A 25,306-nucleotide genomic window follows, 5' to 3' on the forward strand; every position below is an offset into this window, starting at 1 on the left:
TAAGTCTGCAGCGTATTTTTTTAAAATCTGTATTGAATTTGTTACAGTATTGCTTCTGTTGTACAATTTGGTTTTTGGCTGCAAGGCATGTGGGATCTTAGCCCCCTCAACCAGGGGATTAAACCCCATGCCTTGAAAGGTGAAATCCTAACCACTGGACTGCCAGGGAAGTCCCTGCAGCTTAGTTTTTTTTTTTTTTTTTAACTGACTGTGCCATGAGGCTTCCCGAATTTTAATTTCTAACCAGGGATTGAACCCAGACCACGGCAATGAAAGCACTGAGTTCTAACCACTGGACCACCAGGGGTGTCCCCGAAGCTTATTTTAAAATGGCTCAATCAAAAAATAATTTTTTAAAAAGTGTACATATGCATACAGAAAATGCAATCATGGTGAAATGTTAATTGGTGAACTCAGGTAAAAGGTATATTTGGTATTTCATTGTGTAGTCATTTCAGCTTTTCAGTAACTATAAAATTTGTCAAAATGTTAAAGTTTGAGGTGAAAAAAAGAAAGAATAGGTAAGTGTGGTGGATATAAGATGAGAAAAGTTGGCTGACTTTGAAGGGCTGTTTCAGTGGGGTGTCATCAAGTGTGTTTATGACAGAGTCTGGGACAGGGGAGACATGAAGAACTGTCTGGTACCACGAAGCCTTTTTTCACTGTAGCTTCTTTGAATTCTCTGTGCTTTCACTTTGCTCCTCCCTGAAGTATTGGAATCTGCTCTGCTATGTATGATCCTTCCTTCTCTGGCCTGAAGCTTCAATATTGGAGTCTCTTAAAAGAAAATTGCTTGTGCACTGACAGAAGAAGTGGGGGGAAATATTGAATTGCAAATTGAGGGCTCCGCTGTATGATAAACTTCTTGAAATGCTGCAAGTGTATTTTAATTACGTTAGTGCCTTTTAAATGTGTCCTGCAGCTAAACTCGCAATCATTCTGCGTAGCCTTCTCCTCCCTCAAAGTAATTTCAAGCTATAGGATTAGTTCCTCTTGTCAGGTGGCAGATATTGTTCGCATATAACCGCTTATTGTTTATTTAAGGCTGCTATTGTGTTGGGGTGGCTATTGACAGAAAAAGTGCTGCTGACACGTATATTCTCGTCTCTCAAGGCTGCTAGGTTGTAAAAGAGGCTATGCAAAATTCAATAGATGCCTTGACCAACGTTTCCAAATTAATGTCAGTGTCATCTGTGTGAGAGTTTAATTTATTCATTTGTTCAACATCGATTCACTGCTGCAGGTATCAGAACATCAAGGTAGCAGCCCTCAAGGGGTTTGTTTGCTGGACTGGATGATGCAGCTGTGTGCCCAGACGTGGGCAAGAAGCTGTAGCAGATACTGGGGGAGTCCAGTCACTGGGGAGGGGAGGGGGAGCCTGGGCTCAGGAGTCTGAAGGCTGGAGTTGGAATCCTAGCTCAGCACTACTGCTCGTGTCTTATGGCTCTTGTCTGGTTCAAATGAGATGATAAACAATAAAATGTTCTACAGTGTTCATTATTGTCTACTTGTATTTTTAAGGTGGAAATTTTGGAAAAGTGTATAAAAAAGGAACCAAATTATTTTTTTGTAGCTGATGCTGCTGCCTCTTTAGTATGGGATGTTGCTGTGGAAAGAATACAGGCTTTTTGACATCCTGTTTCTCTGAGAAAATAGAAGTAAAAAGAATATTTTCATAAAGAGCCTCCATCAACACTTGAGCTTTGTATTTTTTCTCTTGTTATTACAGATGAGCTGTGCTTGGACCAGCCAAGGCTAGCTGCTCTGTCTGTCCACTGGATCTCACACTCTTTCTTACTGAAGGATATTTTTCCAAATCATGAATCTTGCTGCCAGTTAGGTTTATCAGCAAGCAGTGTGCATTTACTTTTCCCATTGTAAAACTTTTTTAGTTTAGGGCACTTAGACCCTACTAAATCCTGCTGCCAGCCCATTTCTTTTTTTCATGAGTTTTCTATACTTGATCAGTTTCCTCTTTTTCTGTTCTCTCTTGAATTTACCTGGATGGGGCTTTACCTCCATGATGTCACTGAAATTGTGTTACTGGTATCAATACCCTCCAATATTTCACTGCTGCTGCTAAGTCGCTTCAGTCGTGTCTGACTCTGTGCGACCCCATAGACGGCAGCCCACCGGGCTCCCCCGTCCCTGGGATTCTCCAGGCAAGAACACTGGAGTGGGTTGCCATTTCCTTCTCCAATGAATGAAAGTGAAAAGTGGAAGTGAAGTCGCTCAGTCGTGTCTGACTCTTGGTGACCCCATGGACTGCAGCCTACCAGGCTCCTCCATCCATGGGATTTTCTAGGCAAGAGTACTGGAGTGGGCTGCCATTGCCTTTTGATTGGTATTCTTTAGTTCTAATTACTTAATACAAAAATTAGTTATTTGATTTTATTTTCCCCTTCCCCTCTCCTTTCTTCTCCTTTTCCTATTTATTTCTATTTTGTCAAAATACACAGTATTTATACGTTAGCTTCAGCCCTTGTCCTCATTTTTCTTTAGTCATAGGTGTTCATTTATATATTTTAAAATGCTCATTTCCACTTTGGAGTTTTCCTGGTTACCTCTTGGTTGGATGAAATTATCCTTTGCAGATGTTTTGAGAGGGGCTCATAGATGAAGAATTTCTTAGGTTCTTGTGTGTTTGGAATTGTTTTTCATAGCGTGGATATTTGAAGGCAAACTTCCGTGGATATAAGACCTTTGGTTTACTCGTTCTTTCACTGAACTTAATGAAATACTGCTCTATTGTTGGCTTTGCTTTGGGTGCGAAATTTGAAAAGTTGACGTGAGTCAGATTATCTTCCCTTTGTGTATTATTTGGCCATTTTGTTGGGAGGCTTTGAGGATTTCTGTATCTTTGCTTGGTAAAGAATCCACCTGCAATGTAGGAGACCCTGGTTTGATTCCTGGGTTGGGAAGATCCGCTGGAGGAGGGATAGGCTACCCACTCCAATATTCTTGGGCTTCCCTTGTAGCTCAACTGGTAAAGAATCTGCCTGCAGTGCAGGAGACCTGGGTTTGATCCCTGGGTTTGGAAGATCCCTGGAGAAGGGAAAGGCTTCCCACTCCAGTATTCTGGCCTGAATAAATATATTCCATGGACTGTGTAGTCCATGGGGTCACAAAGAATCAGACACGACTGAGCGACTTTCACTTTGAAATCTAATAGACTTCCTGGACTATTTCTTGGAGTTGATTTTTCTGGGTTAATTTTTCAGGTACCTGTTCATGCTTTCAATGTATAGATTAGATGTTTTCATTTCTGGAAGGTTTTCTTGGACCGTGACTTTAGGTGGTGGTTTTAGATAGACCTTAGACCCCTGTGCTGGCTTGTCTCATCTGTCCTTCTGCACCCTGCAGTTATTTTTTTCAGTCTGGTTTTGCTTATCACCAAGCTTGATGGTGGGCTTGGGTTGGGGTGGATGGAATGTGGGGGTTGGCAAGAGCAGTGCAGATGACACATTGGGAGTTTTCTCCTTCTGCCTACAATGATTTTTGAAGTTTGGGTTATCTTTTATCTTCTTCAAGTTTAGCTGAAATAAACTTCATCGGGATTTATTTTTCCCTTCTTGCATTTTATTGCTTTTGGAGGAAATGTGGAGCTAGACCACTAGTAATGTCTTTAGTTACTCAAAGGTTCTGGTAGGAACATTTTAACCTCATCTCAAGCATGCTCCCCTGTTTGCCTTTTTCTTTTAAAGTGAAGTTCATGTAACATAAAATTGACCATGAAGTATTTTAAAGTGTACAGTTTAGTGGCATTTAGTGCCTTCAGTATTGTGTAACCACCACTACTGTCTAGGTCCAGGGCATTTTCATCACCCCAAAGGGCAACGCCAGTTCCATTAAACAATCCCCTCTCCCCAGCTCCTGGCAATCACTGATCTGCTTTCTGTTTCCATGAATTTACCTATTCTGAAAATTTCATACAGAGTTATATAGTAGGAGATTTTATATATGACGTCTTTCATTTAGCAACATAGTTTTGATGTTCATCCAAATTGTGGAATGCATCAATACTTCATTGCTTTTTATGACTGAGTAACACTCTGTTGTATAGATATCCTCCTTTCTTTAGTTCGTGGACATTTGAGTTGTTTGTACATTTTGGCTATTATTAATAGTGTCACTATGAACATTTGTGGCAAGTATTTGAACACCTGTTTTCAGTTTTGGGGGGTATAAACGTAGGATGCAATTGCTGGGTCATATGACAGTTCTGCTTAACCTTTTGAACAACTGCCAGACTCTTCCACAGTGGCTGTGCTGTTTTATGTTCCCACCAGCAGTGTACTGGTGTTTCAAGTTCTCTGTACAACTTCAGTTATACTTATTTTCCATTTCTAAAATATTCTAGCTTTATCTCTTGCTTTTAAATCTAGAGACAAAAATAGTCTGTGTTATATTATTTCAAATACTTGTTTCTAAATGATTTTATTCTGGTATTTTCCAAGAATAGGATCAATTTCTTCATGAATGAAGTTTCTATTGGCAACCTGGGACAGTCTCATTTGAGAAGAGCTGCTCATTAGATTCTAATATGCATAGATTGTATTAGACTTATGTATATATTAAAAAAATTTGATTATGGCTTTATTTTGTAAGATTTGTCACTTGGTCAATTTTTTCCCAAACAAAAACAAAATCTCACCAAGATTTCTGATACTTACTGATTTTCTTAACTATTTCGTAAAATACTAGATATGCTGTAGTTTTCATTGCATAATGAAAGCACTTTATACAATGAGGAAGTGTTCCATTGATCTTTAATTGTATGATGTGTGTTTATTTTTTAGGTACCAAAGACACTGGGATTATTAAGGATGTTAAGTGGCAAGTTTTACAGTCGCCAGGGACAAGAACAGGTAATGCAGATTGGCTTAACTTAGAAAACATTTTCACCAAACTCTACTTAAGGACAAAGTTGAATGAACCTTGAACATGATAGATTTTCACCTGAATTTGCTCTTAATTATACACTATGTGGGTGTATGCATTAATAAGGATTCATGAAGCTGTTCACTGAAGATTTGTGTATTTTACTATGTATGTCATTCTTATCTCAATAAGGAAAATTAAAAGAAAATTTCAAGAATGAACCTAGTCCTCTTGGGTCTGGGAATATAGCCCAAAGAAGTCTCCTGGAAGCATTATATATCTTTGAATCTTCTTATTTTATCTTACTTGGGAGTTTTGTATCCTTGTCCATAACATATACTTTTTATTTGTTGATTTTAAAATATTCCTTCCCTTGCATTACAGTTTTCCAGTTAGCATTCTCTTTGGCCGTTTCATGGAGTTTGTCTTTATCTTGCAGATGAAGAACTATATGAAAGACTAAATGCCTTGGCCTCTGCCATGTACTTGATTCTTTCTAATGTACTGTGTTGCCTCTGTTGTTCTTTCTGTGACCATATTAGTTCATGAGAGCATTACTTTTTTGAGTCAGACTTCTAAACTACAGTGGGTTCAACTATCTACTGAACTCCTTGAGGGCAGGGATTTATGTTTGTTTTGTTCACTGCAGGTTCCCCAGAGTATAAAACAGTGCCTGGCGTGTATTATGTATTACTAAATATGTAATATGCAATAAATGTTGAGTGTTGGAAGAACAGTGCTTACAAATTCACCTTTTATTGAGCTGAGTTTTTTTTTTCTTTAAGCGTATGTAATAATTTAAAACATTTTGAATGCATGTGATAGAATTCAGTCCTTTGCTTTGAATACAGCTTGTCCGTGTGAAAGGTATAATAAAATTGGAAATCACTTGTTTTTGATTGCTCTGTATAGATGATAAACAACTGAAGAAAGTGAGACAATTTAGTCTACATACAAAGATCTGATATTTAACATTGAAAAAAGTCTCTTAGAATGGACAGTTGAAAAGTTTTATTGCAGTGTTTGAGAGAAGACAGTTCCTACTCCAAATATTGCTGGAAGTTGTAGAAGACTTTAATTAGTGTTTTTAATTAACACAAGATCAAATGGACATTTGAGCTAAGGATTTATTGTAAGTGAGAAGTAGAAGTTAAAATAATGTTCACATTATTTCAGTGGCATTTTGTTAGTATCACATTGCTACACAAGAGAATGAGTGAAGTAAGAGGAAAATACCTTTTAAAGAATTTTAGGGAGCAGTTTAAGATGGGAAGGGGTAAATAGGAAAATTGACAGTGAAGTTAATTAAAAGGGCCATAAATGAATTATTAATGTACGAAGACAGTTTACTGTGCAAAAATGTCCTTGTAAATCCTCTTGCGATGCTTCTACCCCTTGATAATCACTTACCGAGTAATTAGTTTGCTAGACCACCTTTGAAGTTAAAGCCTCATGGAGCAAACTGAAGCAGGTGGTAAGTGATAGTCACTGTTTTTCTTTTCCTCACCTTTATTGAGAGGTAATTGACACATGAAATTGTAAGATAGTTAAATTGATGATTTGATACAGGTACATATACATTGTGAGAAGATTTTCTGCCACTGACTTAATACATGTATCACCTCACATATTTACTTTTTGTGTCTCTGTTACACTTAAATCCTACCCTCAACAAATTTCAATTATACAATACAGTGTTATGACCTGTAGCTATCAGTGTTCTACATTAGGTCCTCAGACTTTATTCATCTTATAACTGAAAGATTATACAACTTTATCAACCTCTGCCTTTCCTCCAGTCCCCAGCCCCTGGTAGGCAAACACTATTCTGTTCACTGTATTTACGATTTTGACTTATGATTGTCTTTATAGATTCTGTGTATAAGTGATACAACAAGTATTTGCCTTTTTTTAATCTTGCTTATTTCACTTAGCAAAATGCAGTCCAGTCTCATTCATGTTCTTTTGCAAATGACAGGATTTCCTTCCTTTAAAGAAGATGAATAATATTCCATGTTGAAGAATAAAGATTAATATAATTAATTCTTTATATATTAATTTATATATAAAATAGGGATCTGCTTTCATTCTTTTGCATGTGGCTGTCCAGTTTTTCCAGTATCATATATTGATGAGACTATTTTCCCCATTGTGTATTCTCGGCTCCTTTGTTGTAAATTAATGGACCATGTATGCTTGAGTTTAATTCTAGCCTCTCTGTTCTATTCCATTGCCCTGTGTATCTGTTTTTATTCCAGCTTCATATGTGTTTAATTACTATTTTCAGTGTAATTTAAACCTGGATGTATGATGCCTCTGGTTCTTCTTTGTCAGGATTATTTTGACTCCTTGGGTATTTTGTGGTACCATACAAATTTCAGGATTATTTTTTTTATCTCTGTAAATAATGCCTTTGTAATTTTGACAGAGATTGCATTGAATCTATAGATCACTTTGGGTGGTATGGACATTTTAACAATAGTAATTTTTCCAGTCCATGAACATGGAATTTCTTTAATTTGTGCCTTCTTCAGGTTCTTTCATTAATGTTTTATGGCTTTCAGTGTATATGTCTCTCACTTTCTTGTTTAAATTTATTCCTAAATATTTTACTGTTTTTGGTATTAATGCAATTGTTTTCTTAATTTCTCTTACTGATAGTTTGCTCTTACTGTCTCTTGCAATTTTATAAATTTATTTATTCTAACAGGTTTTTGGTAGAGTCTTTTCTATATATAATATCATGTGATCTGCAAACCGAGCCAATTTTATTTCTTCCTTTCTGAATTGTATGCCTTTTAATTATTTTTCTTGCCTAATTGCTCTGGCTAGGGCTTTTTTTTTGTACCATGTTGGATAAAAGTGCCAAGTTACATATTAGTGACCAACATTCCAGCTGTTGATGATTAAAATGAAAATGACATTCATAGTTGAGGACTGTGAAAGAATTTCAAAGATATATTTTAACCAGAGTGAAAATTAGTTACATCTAAATTTTGTTACCTTTACAACAACTTAAATTTGATGGAGAAGAGAACAAGATTGTCATTCACATAAGCTGACAAATCTTAATACAATAGGCAGGGTTTGAATGTTTGAGGTTTACTTTTTTTGTGGTGTACAGTGGTGGAAAAGCCATTTCCTCCTATTTCCAGAGCACACACTCCTGAATTCTCTTCTTTGCCAACCAACAGACTTTCCAGTTTCTGAATACTGCAGACTCTGCTCAGGTTTCTGAGTACTGCATACTCTGCTCACAGAATTCAGCATGGATTTTCCGCTTTACATCTTGTGTTGCAGTTACTGACAGGATAATAAATTATTTTCTGGTCCAGAAGTACCCTGCATGCTGTAGACCCTCAGAAAACTTTCTACAAATAAAAAGCAGAGTTTATGCTTTAAAAGGAAATCACCGTGTTTTTAAAGTAATATAGGTGACTTATCTGTCTTTGGCAGGCTACAATTCAGTTCCTACTAATAAACATGTCTTCTTACTGTGCATGTTTATGGAAGTTAAACAGATAACTTGAGACTTGAAAGAAACAAACATTTAATGTGTATTTTATATGTATGGGTGTAATGCCTGAGATTTGCTTTAAAGTCCTCCAGGGGACAGAAGTCCCCAGTGGCATTGTGGTAATTGGGGAATGACACATGAGACAAACTTGAAATGTTGATGTTTGTTTAAGATGGTTGTTGGGCCCATGGGTATTTATTATACTGCAGTTTCAGCTTTTGTGTGTGTGAGTGCAAATTTCTGCAACAAAATGCTTATGAAAGGGAGTGGTACTTTTGCAGTGTGGGTGTCGTGGCATCAAAGGAAACTAAGGGCATCCAGAAAAAAAAGCCAGTGGGGACATTTCAGTGAATATATTTATTGCTTAAGTGTGCAGGAAGGATGGAAGGGCGGGAGGGACGAAAACAAAAGGATGTTTAACGTATTGGTTCATTATTTCCCTGCTTATAATGCTGCTGTTATTCACATTGTTTAGTGTACATTTTTTGGCTTAGTTTTTTTTTGTGTGTGTGTGTGTGTGTATGTGTATTTTTATAAACTTTCTACCTGTTTTCAAAGCACTTTTTAAAAATTAATTAATTTATTTTAATTGGAGGTTAATTACTTTACAGTATTGTAGTGGTTTTTGTCATACCTTGACATGAATCAGCCATGGGGGTACATGTGTTCCCCATCCTGAACCCCCCTCCCATCTCTCTCCCTCAAAGCACTTTTAGTGGAGTTGTTTAATGGAGTTCCTGCATGTTCAGCACCTGAGTAATTGTTCAGGTGCTGAAGCAATAAAGTATACTTGATCGTAATTTCTACTGAGGAGCATGCCTTCACTATTAGAAAGGCTGTGGCCTAGGTGAGGGCAGTGATCGTGGTCCCCTCAGGGCACGTGGAGCTGGAGGGGAGTCTTTGCATGTGGTTCAGGTCCTGCTGTTTATATGGAATGATGATCTTGGGCAAGTGTTGTCACACTTCAGGTCTTCAGTTTCTTCATCTGTAGACTCTGAAGAATGGGTAGAAAGTTCTTTTTATTAACACAGATCAGTGCTTCAGAGGCCCGTCTTGTGCAGAACCATGGAGCTAGTTGACATAGAGTTGTGAGAGGAAGATGCCAGGTCCTTCATCTACTTCTTGGGGCTTCCCTGGTGGCTCAGATGGTGAAGAGTCTGCATCCAGTTTGGGAGACCCAAGTTTGATCCCTGGATCAGGAGGAATCCCCTAGACAAGGAAATGGCAACCCATTCCAGTATTCTTGCCTGGAAAATCCCATCTGGCCTCAAAGAGTTGGACACGACTGAGCAACTTCACTTTCACTTTCATCTTCTACTCATTGTTCCATCTCCATCACAGAGGAAGAGATGTGGTATATGCAGGTTTTTGCTTGATGTGCTTTTGCTTGCGTTGCTTCTCCTTCTCAAGCATTTGTATTTTAATCTCTTACATTTCATTATGACAATCTGGAATAGATTTATATCCCATTAAAGTGATCTTGTCTGTTTACTCATCCAGCAGTATCCCTCACTTCCAGAAATTGTTCTCCTTGTTTTTGATGGCCAGTATGCCTAGTTGTTTTATACCCGAGCACTTAAATTCTGTCTGCAGAGGCCAGGTAGATAATAATGGTGAATCAAGTCTGTTGTAAATTCTGTTCTTTTTTGGTATAGTCATTGTTACTTTTCACTTCTGCAGCTTTCAGCCTTAATCTTGGGGCCATAATAGAAAATAATGGGGGTTTTGGCTGGCTGGAAAGCTCATGACCCTTCTAAGAGGATAACTACTACCTAATTCCAGCCGATTATGTCCTTTGGGCCCTGTGTTGCCAGCTTTTCTAAATGTGCAGGAGAAATATCGTTATGGGCTGCCGTTTTCTGGTCTGTTTTATTTTTTGTGGGGAGACTACCTTAGAGCCTGTTCTTAATAAATGGTTGAATGGGAAATAGGTCTTCAGTTAGTATTTCTTCAGTTCTTCCAGCTCTGTTGTAGTTGTTCGGTAGGTAACATCTCTGCTGAGGATGGTTTCTTTGTGGTACCTGAGCAACCCTGGTGTCCTCGTGGGAAAGGACTGAGAGTATGTGGCAGGTAGAACTGGGAAGGCTAGTCTTCCTCTGTGTAGCCCAGGTTTGGCCATGTAAGGTCAGTAGATTACCAAGTCTCTCTGTTTTGTGGCAACACTTAGATTCCTTAAATCGAATAATTTGCCAGCAGATATGAAAAATCTTACCCATCTAATGTATTTCTTAAATTAAGGCATGCATTTTCCTCTAGTCGATCTTTTATTCCCTTTGAACCCTTCTCCCCTCCATCTCTTCCTCTGCTTCTCATTCACAGCATGAATTTGTGGCTTGTCCATGGTGTAAAATATTCCAGGCATTGTGTTCATATAGAATCTTGTAAAAATTATGAAATTCAAGAAATGCATAATTTTGTCAACATCAACCCATAAGATACTGAGAACTCATAGTAATATATGTATGATATAAAGGAATGTTTTTATAATGCTCACTTATTTGGATTTTACGTTATATGTAAATCATAACACTATAAAGGAGATTGAAAAAACACCTTTGGGCAGAATTCTTGTTTTTTGTTTTCTGGAGCACCTTTATAATGTTATGAAGCTGTTCTAGTCCTTAATTATGCGAGATTGCTTACGACAAGGCAACCCTGAAGAATGATATTAATTTCTGGAAGTTATTTCTATTGGCTACAAGTCCCTTGCTCTGACATTATTGTAATATAATTGTTGTCTAGGACGGGATCTTCAAAATGAGCCTCTCTCCAGATGGGACCCTCCTTGCAGCCATTCATTTCTCAGGAAAGCTAAGCATCTGGGCCATCCCGTCTCTGAAGCAGCAGGGGGAGTGGACTCAACACGAGCAGGTGTGTCTCTCGATTGTCATTATTCCTAGAATGATTCTCGCGTGAGGGTGAGTACTGACCATACGGATTTCATTTTTGTGATATTTTATGTTTATTTAAAATGTGTCTCACAGCTATTATTTATTCTGATCATTCCTAAGCTTTCCTTTGTTTAAAATATTATCACAGTAGCAGGACAAATGAGGAACAGAGCAGCACTCCTTGCTGATACTGATCTGTAGAACGGGACACTGTATCCTGAGTGTCCTCTGTCCACTGAACTCTGCATGTCCCCTGCCTCCTCATTCCCCACATACAGAATGGAGATGTTAATTTTTCAGCAAAAGTTAGCTAATATCAAAGATTCAAAAGGTCATTTTCTTCAAAAGAGTTCCCCTTCTTTCCAGATCTTGTAGTTCCAGTAATCCTGGGCCTCCTTCAGGTTGAAGGGAGTTCTCTTTACTCCTAAGGTAGTTAGAGAAGATACAGAGAAAGATAGAACTGTTCAGCTTTTTAGTGTCTGGAAATGACAGGGATTGAGAGGTAAACAATTGAGTTGTTTAGGAACAGATAGAATCAACATCTATTGTAATCTAAATCAGCATGGGCAGGTGAGGTCTGCTCGTCTAATGCCATGTGTTGTGATAGAATGAAGATTTAAGAAAGATGCTTTCAGGTGCCTGCAGCTTATGTTATAAACGGTTTAATCCTCTGAGGATCATTTTGTATGTCAGCCCTGTGAGTGTTGATTCTCTTTCCCGCGTATCTGCATGCCCCTTTCCTGGAGGAATATCCGGCCATCAGCTTTGGTGATAGTTTTGTGATTCTGGATAGAAATCTATTCCCTGAAAGATATGAATAGATCCAGGTCTTTCTGTTAGCATTCTTTTGAATTTTATTTCATCAGAATGCACCATTGAAAGAATTCTTAATGAGCAAACAGCATTTTGTATTTCTCAGACTAGAGGAAAAGAGAAAGGGCCTCTACATTTTTGTACTCTTTCAGACTTTGTTTTTGCTGTTTTTTTCTCTTAGAAACAATTTTAGGAAGATTTTTTTCCCTCCCTAATTCCTCATTGTGTTGAATTTAACTTGATCTCCACATCTCAGCCACTCTCACTTACTGGATCTAAATTTGCTCTAAAATAGAAGAGATCTTCCTCAGTTTTCAACCTCAATAACCAAATACAGGGACATTCTTTCTGTCTCTTATGAAATGAGAGCTAAGTTGACTTATATCTTCTCTCTAGAAGTGAAGTGAATCAGCTCCTAAAACTTTGTTTAATATGTTCAGCTGGGCTTATCAGATAATTGATTCAGAAGGTACCATGTATTTTCATGGTTATCAATGTACAGTGATGAAATATTTACCTTTCATTATTGGAATAGACCCTGATGTTCTATTTTATGTGGGAAATTTTACATTTGGGCAAACTTTTTCTTTAAAGGTGAACCCTGATTATTAAAGTCATTTATAAAAGAAACATTGATCGAGTTCTGAAGCACACTTCATATTTCATCTTTTGAGTATCCTGGAATGTCATACATATTGAATAAGCACTATCTTAAAGAAATCCATTAGTATGCTCTTTTTTTTTTAATTCTGGATACTTTTTATGCTTGCAAAGATCAGTTGCATCTGTTGCAGTCTTTATTGGCACACATTTGAATTTTTAACTGGTTAGACATTTTAATCCTTATTTGCCAATCAATTTCATTATAATTTATTACACTTTAGCTCATGAATGTTATTCATTAACTTTTTATAATGATTCTCTTAAAAACACAAAAATTGTTTAAGAATCTTAACTCAGGAGTGAATAACTTTGAATATCTCAGTGGTTTGGAATAGGTCATCAGAAAAGTAATGTGAAAAAAAACGAAGGGACTTCAGAAATGGCCACAGGGATCCACGGGAGGGGTGAGTTCAGGTCAGGAATTCGCCTGTGGTGTTGTCTTAGGGAGAGTCTTTTGAACAGAAATACCCCGAGAGTTTAGAAGGCAGTTCGTCAGGAATTGCTGAAGCCCGGTGTTTGTGTCGTACCTCTGAGTATCCGCCTCACCCCTGTAGCTCTGATTAGTGCCCCTCATACAGCCTGTGGACAAGACGGTACGATGATACAGCGCCTCAAGCTAGTTGTACCTTTTATTATAATTTACACATTTTGGGGGCTTATGTATCAGTTTCTTTTTATTTGCTTCGTATAAATTACCTCCTTTGGATGCCTGAGTAAACTGGAAGAAAGAGGATTTAAGACTCACAAAACTGAAAACCACGGACCTTAGTTGCCATCACCAGGGACATTTTCAAGTAGTGGGGTCCTTTGCTGAGGGGTCCGTGGTTTAGTGATGTCCCTGAACCTGATCCTACCTTTGGAGCCTTTCTCACTGCTGCTCAGCACATCCTCATTCCAGAGTGCGGCCCCTCACAGGCTGGGGGCTGCCAGCGCCCCCCTTGACGGCTGCTGCTCAGCACCTGGAAAGACTCTAGCTGAACAGGACTGAATCTGCCCTCTGAGACCCCTGCCAATGCTAGCTTCACAATAAATTCTTGTCCAAAGTTGAGAACAGGGAGGGCATTTAACTGTATCCATTCTGAGGTTATGGTTGGAATACTGTAGAGGCTCCTCGTCTGGTCATTATGCTGTTTACACCTGCTCCTTGAACCCTCCTCTCCTGCTCCCTATTTTTGTCTAACCCTTTTCTGTTTTACTTTCTGAAACTTCATTCTATCAATAAACAAGTTGCTAGGAGGCTTCAGCATTTTTACAGAGCATTCTGAAATAAATGTATCAAGTTTACAGAACTCAGTAGGATTGAGGTGCAGGTATGTAATAGTCTTGTAGCTTTTATAAAATTAACTCTAATTATATATATTAAATAATAGCCTCTATTCACTGAGCACTTACTTTGCCTTAGGATTTTCAGCAAGTAGGCAGCAGACCTGAGGTTTGGTTTCATGCCCCTTTGGCTCTGATGTCCATGCTCTTTCCATGACCATGCGAGAAAATAAATATATTTTTAAAAGGTGAGAAAAACCCTATTGGTTAAGCTTTTTATCAGGCTTTATTTATTTGATCTTTAAAAGAAGAGAGACAAATTCTTTTTCTCAGTGCACTTAATACAGCTTTCTTCAGCCTTCTCAGATACATTGAACTCTAGAGCCGTTAATAGTTAGTGTGTACCAGATACCAGAATAAGTAACTGAGAAAGCCTCTCGCTGATAAACCCTTGACTTTACGATGGATATCTGCAATACTTCTGACGTGGTGACATGAGGTGAGGGTGTTAGCTGTTCAACAAAAGGAGTTTGAACAATCATACCGTGTTTGAGTCTTTCACCTGTATCCAGGGGATTAATCGCATTGGGTATTGGACATTTTAGATTTGGACTTGAATGTCTGGGGACAGTGACTAAAATCTAGTGTAGCAGTCAGATAACAGAGAACAAGCTAGTGGTTACCAGTAGAGAGAGGGAAGAGGGGAGCAGAAAGACATGGGTAGGGGATTAAGGGGTACACCCTGTTATGTATAAAATAAGCTGCAAGAATATATTGTACAGTATAGGAAATACAGCCAATATTTTATAATAACTATAAATGGAGTCTAACCCATAAAATTTTTGAATCACTGTGTTGTACACCTGTAACTTAATGTAATACTGTACATAAGCAATACTTAAGCAAAAAAAGTCAAATAGTGCAGTCGAGTAAATGTAATAAAACTTTAATGTAACCATGCTGTATAGAGTAGGTTGTCACTTATAATATTATCATAAAATAATAAAGTTCAAGTATTTGAATCTGTACTGAGTCCTAGAGTAGAAAATGTAATAAAGCACAGTCCCTTGCCCTTAAGACATTCATTGTCTTGCAAGGGAAATTATTAACATATTAAGAAAATAATGTGTTAGTATTTTGCTTCTGTTGGTGGTGTTGGCGGGGGGGATTGTTGGGAGTAAATGGTGTTTGTATAGTAAAGCTTGGCTGTCAACAGCAATTTTATTTCTTTTGTTTACTTCACAATCTTATTAATCAGAACATGCTTTTAGCTCATTTTAAGAGATGGGAATAGTGCTGAAGAAAGTTAATTTAGATTGCTAAATGTTAGAATCAATGTTCCACTTTGACTCAGGTCCTCTGACTTAATAGGTCAAGCCTGCCCCCCTGCCACCCCCCAGAGACTCTTCTTATAGCACTTACATGTAGAAATCCTGACTTTAAGTGGGAAAGTTGGGTGCTAGCTAAGATGTTAATGGGAAACAAGGAGAGACAACCCATGTGATTTCTATGAATGGCACCTGGAGCTGTGTGCTTCATCATGTAGAGATAACTGGGAACGTGAAAATACTAATGTACAAGACGTATAGTGGAACTTCCCTGGTGGCTCAGACAGTAAAGCATCTGCCTGCAATGTAGAAGACCCAGGTTCAGTCCCTGGGTTGGGAAGATCCCTCAGAGAAAGGAATGGCTACCCATTCCAGTATTCTTGCCTGGGGAGTTCTATGGACCGAAGAGCCTGGCAGGCTACAGTCCATGGGGTCGCAAAGAGTTGGCCATGACTGAGCGACTAATACTTTCACTCTTGGACTTTTTCATATTGTCACTTACCAAATACATGGTGTCATTTTGTATATTCATCCCTGGCTGAAAATATTGAAAAACGCTTAACTGAAAAACACTTCCAACAGCTGCTCTTTTTTCATTTGTCCTGCAATAGTTGAGTGACCTTGGGCCAGGTTAGGGCAGGCTTTGGATTTCTTTGCGGCTTCTCTGGGAAAGAAATGGACAGCCAATTAGTTTAAACTGGTGCATGTAAGGTATGGAGACTTAGTGTATATAGTATATGGGGACTTATACTAAAGCATAAGACTAGTATACTGTTCACCTACAGTGTACTAAAGTATATATACTTAAAAGTACTATATACTTATATATGTACTATATATACACTTATATATATGTTAGTTCAGTTCAGGCACTCAGTCATGTCCGACTCTTTGCGACCCCGTGGACTGCAGCACGCCGGGCTTCCCTGTCCATCACCAACTCCTGGAGCTTGCTCAAACTCATGTCCGACGAGTCGGCGATGCCTTCCAACCATCTCATCCTCTGTCGTCCCCTTCTCCTGCCTTCACTCTTTCCCAGCATCAGGGTCTTTTGCAGTGAGTCATTTCTTTGTATCAGGTGGCCAACGTATACTATAGTATATAAGACCTTATATACTAAATGGTGTATACGGTATATAGGGACTTAAGGCTTCACCTTCCAATACAGGGAGTGTGGATTCAGTTCTCTGGATGGGGAGCTAAGATCCCATATGCCTCACAGCCAAAAAACCAAAACGTAAAATAGAAGCAGTATTGTAACAAGTTCAGTGAAGACTTTAAAAATGGTCCACATCAAACAATCTTAAATATATAGAGAAAGTATGTGTGTGCTAAGTTGCTTCAGTCATGTTTGACTCTCACTCTTTGAGACTCCATGGACTGTAGCCCATGAGGCTCCTCTGCCCATGGGAGATTCTCCAGGCAAGAATACTAGAGGGGGTTACCATGCCCTCCTTCAGGGGATCTTCCTGACTCAGGGATTGAACCCGTGTCTCCTGTGTCTCTTGCATTGGCAGGCAGGTCCTTTACCTCTAGCGCCGCCTGGGAATCCCATGTAGTCAGCTTACAGCTTTACCTTGAATGTTGCCTGAGAAAAAAATTAATGTTTCTCTTGCCTGATATGGACTTAAAGTCTTTTACCAAATTGTGAATTCAGCTTGTCTGGGCCTTTATTCAAGCAATACTTTATTAGTTTTCATAATACTATGCTTTATTTGAATGAGTGTTTTCTCTGTAAAATCTAATGATTAAAGATAGTTTGGAAATGTCTATTCTGATTTACTTCTATCCAGTTTTCAGTTGATTAAATACTTTGGCTTTCATTGTCAATATGAAAATCCATCTGGCTAGATATCTATATTAAGTTTTGTTCATGTTTGGAATATATAGTAAAATTGCCAAAGTGATTTTCATTTCCAACATTTCCCATATGTTATGTTTATATATTGACGTCTCATTTTTGGGCCTTAATTTTTCTCTGAAGTTTTATTACTTATTTGTGCTTCCTTAGATGTGGTAGATATAAGACTTACCATTTCCATTTGATTTTATTTTCTCTTTGACACGTAGTAGGTGCTGGAGTAATTTTGTGAAGGGGATGAATCAGTGAAGGATAAGTGGGAAGATGATAGTTCTTGTGATTAATTGGGATCTTACCCACAGCTGTTTTCACAGCTTCACTAGACTGTCAGTTCTTTGAGAAGAGACACTGAACACACATTTCTTTCCTGAGATCTAACAGAGGGCTTGGCGTGTTAAATACTGATAAATGTTTATGGAATGAATAAGCATTTAAAGGTTACTTTCGTGCTATGATGACAGGGTCTTTGTTATGTTTAGCTTCAAGCCATTAAAAAAGAAGTCAACAAATAAAATCCTTAAATCTGAGAAGACAGATTTAAGCCTAATGCATTAGCCATAATAGCCTTTCTGTACGAAATCTATAACTGTGTTCTTGGGGCATCCTCCTAGGCTGTTTTGAGGCATATGGTAGCATGTCATACAGGGAAGAGTGATATGGAGGTTGCTTCTTAGAACATATCAACACAGTACTGGGAGTGAGTGCCAACTCTGTACTTTTGTAGAGGTCTTGGGAGCTTGGTGATCCTGTCCTCAAAACAACAGGCTCCAGAGTTTGTGTCAGATGCTGTAAAGCAGAGCCAGACCATGGTTCTCACAGATAAAGTCCTTGGGGTTCTCGGGTGGTAAGTTTGGGCCAGTTTGAATAGTACGAGGGGAGCAGTGGGAATGTCAGCTTAGAAAGTGGTGAGGGACAAGCCATCAGGATAATGGTCTGGCAGGTCACCTCTGCCTGAGGCAGTTAAGTTTGGGATTTTGTTTGCTCTTCTTTCTTAAATATACTGTACAGATAATTCTATCAAACTCCCACATATTGTAAAGTTGAATGCTTAGTTCAGACATTTAGACTGAATTGCTGTGTACTCCTAAGATAAAGATACAGTTAGATATATACCTCAAAGAATTTAAAACAGGTACTCAGACACAGTACATTTTCATACATGTTCACAGCAGCCACAAGCTGGAAATAAGCCAAATGTCTATTAATAGAAGGATGAACAAACAAATTGTGGTATATACATGTGATAGAATATTATGCAACCATATAAAAGGAAAGAATGTGAATTCTTAGGTCAATCTTGGGAACATTATTATAATCAAAAGAAGCCAGACACAAAAGGTTACCTATTGTTTGAACCCATTTATACAAAATATCCAGAATAGGTAAATCTGCAGAATCAGAGGGTAAAATTGTTGATGGCTGGGGAGAAGGGAAAAGCGAAGCAAAGGTGCAATGACTAAGCGGTTTTATTTTGAAATGATAAAAAGGTTTTGGAACTAGATGGAGGTGGCAAAACACTGTGAATGTACTAAATAGCACTAAATTATTTGTTTAAAAATGGTTAATTTTATGTTATGTTCGTATCAGCTCAATGAAAAAATGATCTCATTAATCCTCTTCTCCCCACAAACCCCCCAAACAAAAAGAATGCGTAGAATTAGAATAGGATGCCTGTTGTCTTGTACTTTGACCTTTTTTTTTTTTCCCTGAATAAGGCTAGTATTTCCCTACCTGTGTCCTCTGCATGCTGTGTTCTGTGACTGGAATGTGGTCCTCCGTCCATTTTCCACATCCAAGTCTTATCCAGCTAGAAATGTATACAGCAGCATCAGGCTTTCTTTGTTCCTCTTCACCTCCCTTTATCTTTCTCAATGTACGTGTGCGTGCTCAGTGGTGTCTGACTCTCTGCGAACTCCTGCCACCCGCCCTCCCCCCATGGACTGTAGTCCACCAGGCTCCTTTGTCCACGGAATTTTACAGGCAAGAATACCGAAGTGGGTTGTCATTTGCTTCTCTAGGGGATCTTCCCAACCCAGGGACTGAATGCGGGTCTTGCCTCTCCCACAGTGGCAGGTGGGTTCTTACCCTTGCACCGCCTGGGAAGCCCTCATCTTCCTGAAGCCTGTATCCAAAATCGTCTCTTCATCCTTTGAGGACCCCTAGCACTCTTATCTGTAGGTCTTTTTTGGGGCAGTTACCAAATTTGACCTTGGGTTATAGTTATTTATACCCATTTATTAGTTATATCCTTGAGTATGGGGCCTGTAATGTCTGATTTTTTTCTTTTCACAGTGTAAGCACACAGTGTTCATTGGCTAAATATCAGAAGAAACCACACGTTTGAGGAGCCGTGGGAATATTTGTACTATGCCAACTTAATTTTTCTATAACTTAGCCATCCTAGTTAGAACTCAGTGATCCAAAAGATTGATGAGTTCATTCCCTCATTCAGCATTTAGCTGCTGTGACAGGTGGGCCCTGACAGAGGGTGGGAGTACAGGCACCACAGACACAGACCTGGAGGCAGGGGAAGAGATCTTCACCTTGTTTTTAGCGTGGGTTTCACAAGAGGAGACACCTGTTGTTTAAACAGTCTCCATGGAACAGCCTGGTCCCAGAGTGTGGAGCTTGGCTCTTTTGACTCTGTACTACTCGTTCATGGTCCTCTGGCTCATCTCTGAATTCTGAAAGAATTGAAAAATGCTTTGAGTTCTGAAAATATTTCTGCCAACGAGATGGCTTCTTTTCTCACAAGAGTTCTTGTTAAATTTCTCTGTAATCTGTACATCTTTTAATTTACCCAAAGCTGAATCATAATTATTGTTATTTGTGGGGCTTAAAGTTTGGAAGTGTTGCTCCATACTGCCCTTGTGTCCTCTAGAATGTAAGTGGGAGGCTTCCGTGGCATCACATAAACAGATGCTGGCGGGCACCTGTGCTGTCATGGAGGTGCAGCTGCTGATTCGGAGGCATTGAAAGCTTCTAAGGTGCCTTATAAATGGTCAGATAATGATCTTAATTTAGTTGATTATTTTCTGTAGTACATACCTTATTTTAATTTTTTGAAACTTAATCTTTTTTTTTTTTGATTAAGTAATCTAGGACAATCCATTTCTTTCCCTAGTATCAGATCAGATCAGATCAGTCGCTCAGTCATGTCCGACTCTTTGCGACCCCATGAATCGCAGCATGCCAGGCCTCCCTGTCCATCACCAACTCCCGGAGTTCACTCAGACTCAGTCCATCGAGTCGGTGATACCATCCAGCCATCTCATCCTCTGTCGTCCCCTTCTCCTCCTGCCCCCAACCCCTCCCAGCATCAGAGTCTTTTCCAATGAGTCAACTCTTCGCCTTATATGACAACTTTTTTTTTTTCTGATAAGAAGTATATCTTCTGTTCTCAGGGACCACTCATAGTGACTTGTCACAGTAGAGGAGAGCAGAAGGTACTCAGGCTGTGGAAAAGAATGCCGGTCTCAATACTGTAACATATTAGCCACTGATAATTTGGTAATGAAGCATACAGGCTTATTCTCTTGCATTAGATGAAAAAGCACATATTGACATAAGGAGAGCCTCACTTTTTTTTAGGCTTAAGATTTCAGATAACCCCCAGCTGATATTTTGTTGTCCGCCCCCTCCCCCCATACTATTGTGATTCTGGAGGTTATGGAATTAACAGCGGGCCTGGGAAATGTCAGACAGTGGCTTAATCTCGGTTGTTTTGTTATGTTTGAGAGATAGTGATGTGTCCTGACGTTCACAAAAACGGGCATGACATTGTCTTGCCATGAGATTAGACAATGCATATATTGAATTTGAGGATTGCCTGGTTATATATACATATATATTTTGATTTAGTAGATATTCAGTCATAGAAAGTTGGAAGTGGGATTAACATGAAAGTTGTGGGGTCCAACCTCAGAGCTATAGGAGCTGAGGCCTGAAGGGTTGCTCAGCTTATGAGCAGGGTAGCATTTCCATCCAGGCCAGTGTTTTATTCACAACAGCATGGCTGTTCTCCTCCCAGTATGCGTGTGTGTGTGTGTCTGCGCGCATGCACAGAATTGTTAGTGTAGTCTCCTTTCATTTGTATGAATTACATTCCTGCTGTCATTGTTCTTGCTATTTTCTTCATTAAATTGAGTCACAGTACTTGCACGTGTGCATCATTCAGTGTACGAACAATTGCTCTTCAAGATCTTGGAAAGATATTTCAACTAGGTGTCACTAAGATCAAAGGAAAGCATCGTTTCTCTTTTCTGTTGAAACAGTCCAAAGTTCTTGATGATGTTCTTATAATTTTCTTACCTTGTTGAACAAAGAATTTATGTGCCTGTGTTTCAAATTCAGCCAGGCTATGATGATCTTAATCCTGATTGGAGACTCTCTACTGAGAAGAGAAAAAAAATCAAAGGTGAGTTGTATGATGTATAGTAATTAAAACCTTAAGAGACTCTTCATCTTTAGTATATGATAAAGAATATGTAGGGGGAAGAAAATTCTTTTTCTTTCTACTACTCTAGGTTCTCTGGCTGGGACCTTATAAAATGGGGTTGACAAAAGATAGATTAATAAGATAAATAAGCAGAAGTTTGTTAGTGTGTACTGTGAGTTGATACATGGAGTAACTCAGAAGGTTGATTGGAAATTGGGCTTATATAGCATCAAAGAAACAGTTTCTAGAGAAGTGTGAAGACAAAGGAAAAGTAGTTGGGATTTCTCAGTTCAGTTCAGTTGCTCAGTCGTGTCCGACTCTTTGTGACCCCATGGATTACAGCACTTCCCTGTCCATCACTAACTCCTGGAGCTTGTTCAAACTCATGTCCATTAAGTCGGTGATGTCATCCAGCCATCTCATCCTCTGTCGTCCCCTTCTCCTCCTGCCTTCAATTTTTCCCAGCATCAGGGTCTTTTCAGATGAGTCTGTTCTTCGCATCAGGTGGCCGAAGTGTTGGAGTTTCAACTTCAACATCAGTGCTTCCAATGTACTAACCAGGCCGGACCCTGTTTAGCTTCCAAGAACAGACAAGATCGGGAGTGTTGAGGGTGGTGTGGCTGTAGGCTGGAGTTTCTAGGAGTGGCAAATACGTGGGGAAAGTAATGGGATATAAGCACTAGTTTGTGATGTAGATTCCTTTGGTGCTGTCTCTGGCCTCATAAGAGTTGAAATTTGTCTCCAGTCATGAACTCTTGTTCCTCCTGGCAGAGGGTGAAGAGAACAACTTTGTACATTTATGTCCTTTGTTGCTGGTGTTTAGTTGTGAAGTCGTGTCCAACTGTCACCCCATGGACTGTATCCAGCCAGACTCCTCCATCCATGGGATTTTCCAGGCAAGAATACTGGAGTGGGTTGCCATTTCCTCCTCCAGCGGATCTTCCAGACCCAGGAACTGAACCCACGTCTCCTGCATTGGCAGGCGGATTCTTTTCCACTGAACCATCAGGAAAACCAAAATTTATGTCCTACTTTTAGGCAAATAGAGGACAGAGAACTTTTCTTGTATCTGCTGCTTCTTCCTTGCCTCCAGCCCGAAATAATCCTTACGCCAAAGTGGCATATTTTGGGGTGGCATATTCTGTCACCCTGCATATAAAAGTCTCTAGATAATTCTGCTTCACTTTGGAAGGAACACTAAGATTTTGTAGAATGGGGACAAGGCAACAGATCCAACTTCCTGCTGCCCAGGTGTTACTATTTCATGTTTTCCCAAGGCCAAGTCAGCTGTGTTAGGCAGCATGGCTCTCCTACCTCAAGCCAGCATAGAGACGGCAAGTTCACAGGTCATACGTGTGGTCCTTTGTAAATAAGTGTGCAGGAGATCGCAGAAAGGGATTTCTCAAAGGGGAAACTGAGCAGTTATTGCTGAGGCCGGGCTGAGCATGTGGTAGGTAGTAAGTAATGAGAGATTGGAGGGATTTTTTTTTTCATATATTTCCCATGTCTAAATTATTATTTTTTAGTAATGAGCAATGTTTTATAAATAAATAAAGCCTGCATTATTTACAGTTAATTAGATGGCAGTGGCACCCTACTCCAGTACTCTTACCTGGAAAATCTCATGGACGGAGGAGCCTGGTGGGCTGCAGTCCATGGGGTCGCCAAGAGTCGGACACGACTGGGTGACTTCATTTTCACTTTTCACTTTCTTGCATTGGAGAAGGAAATGGCAACCCACTCCAGTGTTCTTGCCTGGAGAATCCCAGGGACGGGGGAGCCTGGTGGCTGCCGTCTATGGGGTCACACAGAATCGGACACGACTGAAGTGACTTAGCAGCAGCAGCAGCAGTGATTATTTAATTGGTAGATGAAAACTGAAAACAGAAATTTAAAAATAAAGAGTTTGACTAATCAGTTCTTTTTTTTTTCTGGTGAAACTCCCCTAGTTCAATACTTCTGAATTTTTAAGTGTCTCCTATAAAATGAATCATAGTTACCAGGCTTCAAAATCTTTATTAAATTATGCTTCTAGTTATGTTTAAATAGCTTAAAAGTATTGATTCATTTATATCATCTGTCTTGTTCATATATTCACTTTTGTTAAATAATCATCCAAAATACTCATTTAGAAAAACATTTTTGAGAAAACAATTTGTCAAAGCAGAAGATTGACAGTATATTTAAATGATTTGCTCTTTTTCATCCCCCTTTATGTTAAGCTGTAAGCTGAGGAACATTGATTTTCATGTTTTCTTGGAATTCCTTATTTATATAGATTGCTTTAGGCTTAAATAGGAAGAAGATGTTGAGTTATTATAGTCATTATTTTTTAATTAAAATAATGGATTATTCTAATAGAGTTCATTTCCTATTTTATTTTTTACTTGGCCATGCTTCATGATTTCTGGGATCTTTGTTCCCCAGCCAGAGATCAAACCCAGGTCAGGGCAGTGAAGGCACTGGGTTCTAACCACTGGGCCACCAGGGAATTCCACTAACCCATTTTGCTCCAATGTTTACATATATTTTAAAGTTTATGGTTTACTGTTTTATGTATTACCTTTAAACCTCATCAGATTGTCAGTGGAACAAGTAAGGTATGTGAAGGGCAATAAAATCAGAATAAATATCACACTATTTCCTTTTGAATGCCTCAGTTTGGTGAACCACAATTCATTTTTATCTCCCCCCACCCCACCCATTTCTTTACTGGTCTTGAATGTGTTTTCCTCTTTCTGGATAGCTGTGGGTGTGTGTGCTCAGTCGCTCAGTCGTGTCCGACTCTTTGCGGGCCCCATGGACTATAGCCCACCAGGCTCCTTTGCCCGTGGAATTTTCCAGGCATGAATACTGGAGTGGGTTGCTGTGTACTTCTTCAGGGGATCTTCCCGACCCAGGGGTCGAACACTCGTCTCTTATGTCTTTTGCATTGGTAGGCAGATTCTTTACCACTGGTGTCACCTGGGAAGCTCCAGTTGCAAATGTAGGGAGAAAAATTCTTTTTCCTTCTACCCTACTAGATTCTGAAATCAACTAAGACCCAGTAAATTGGAGTAACAAAGAACCGATTAATAAGGAAAAAAGCATGCACTTTTACTTACTATGTTTTAGGGACATGGGCGCCTTCACAAGGAAATGAAGATCTGAGGAAGTTAAACCTGATCAGTGTTATACTAGGTTGGATGAAGAGTGGGAAGGTGTGGAAAACCTTGACAGGACATAGGGTCTGAGCTCAGGATAAGACTTAGCAGCTTGTCTGTCTGTTTTTCCCTGCCTTCCTCTGTCTTTGGAGATAAGGATGCACCTTTCCTCCAGGTGTAGAGAGGGCACCTCCCACATGAAGATCTTAAGACCTGCTCCAGAGGAAGGTCGGCGTCCTTCCTTAAACCTGCCATTTATCAGTTTATCTTTTATTTATCTTTTGTATGTTGAAAATGGTGATATGTCTGTGAATGTTTTTCATTTTTTGAGCAGAAAGGCCTTAATATAAAACTTTGGACTTTGGCAAATCGGTGGCATTCAGATTTTTGTTAAATAAATTACCACTTTGTATCTTATATTGAACTTCCCTGGTGGCTCAGTGGTAAAGATCTGCTGCAGTGCAGGAGACATGGGTTTGATCCCTGGCTTGGGAAGATTCCCCTGCAG

The 25,306-nt window shown here is 39.2% G+C and overlaps 1 protein-coding gene across 2 annotated transcripts in view; it reads left to right on the forward strand.

The window, feature by feature from the left end:
• Nucleotides 1–25,306, forward strand: part of NBAS (neuroblastoma amplified sequence) — a 330,907-nt gene that overhangs the window by 63,305 nt on the left and 242,296 nt on the right. For both annotated transcript variants that reach the window (XM_027556036.1, XM_027556037.1), the window contains 3 exons: nucleotides 4,800–4,868; nucleotides 11,141–11,269; nucleotides 21,571–21,634. In XM_027556036.1, the coding sequence (XP_027411837.1) occupies nucleotides 4,800–4,868; nucleotides 11,141–11,269; nucleotides 21,571–21,634 (262 nt within the window). The remainder of the gene's footprint in view (nucleotides 1–4,799; nucleotides 4,869–11,140; nucleotides 11,270–21,570; nucleotides 21,635–25,306) is intronic.

The sequence above is a fragment of the Bos indicus x Bos taurus genome, chromosome 11, assembly GCF_003369695.1.
Source record: "Bos indicus x Bos taurus breed Angus x Brahman F1 hybrid chromosome 11, Bos_hybrid_MaternalHap_v2.0, whole genome shotgun sequence".
NCBI lineage: Eukaryota > Metazoa > Chordata > Mammalia > Artiodactyla > Bovidae > Bos > Bos indicus x Bos taurus.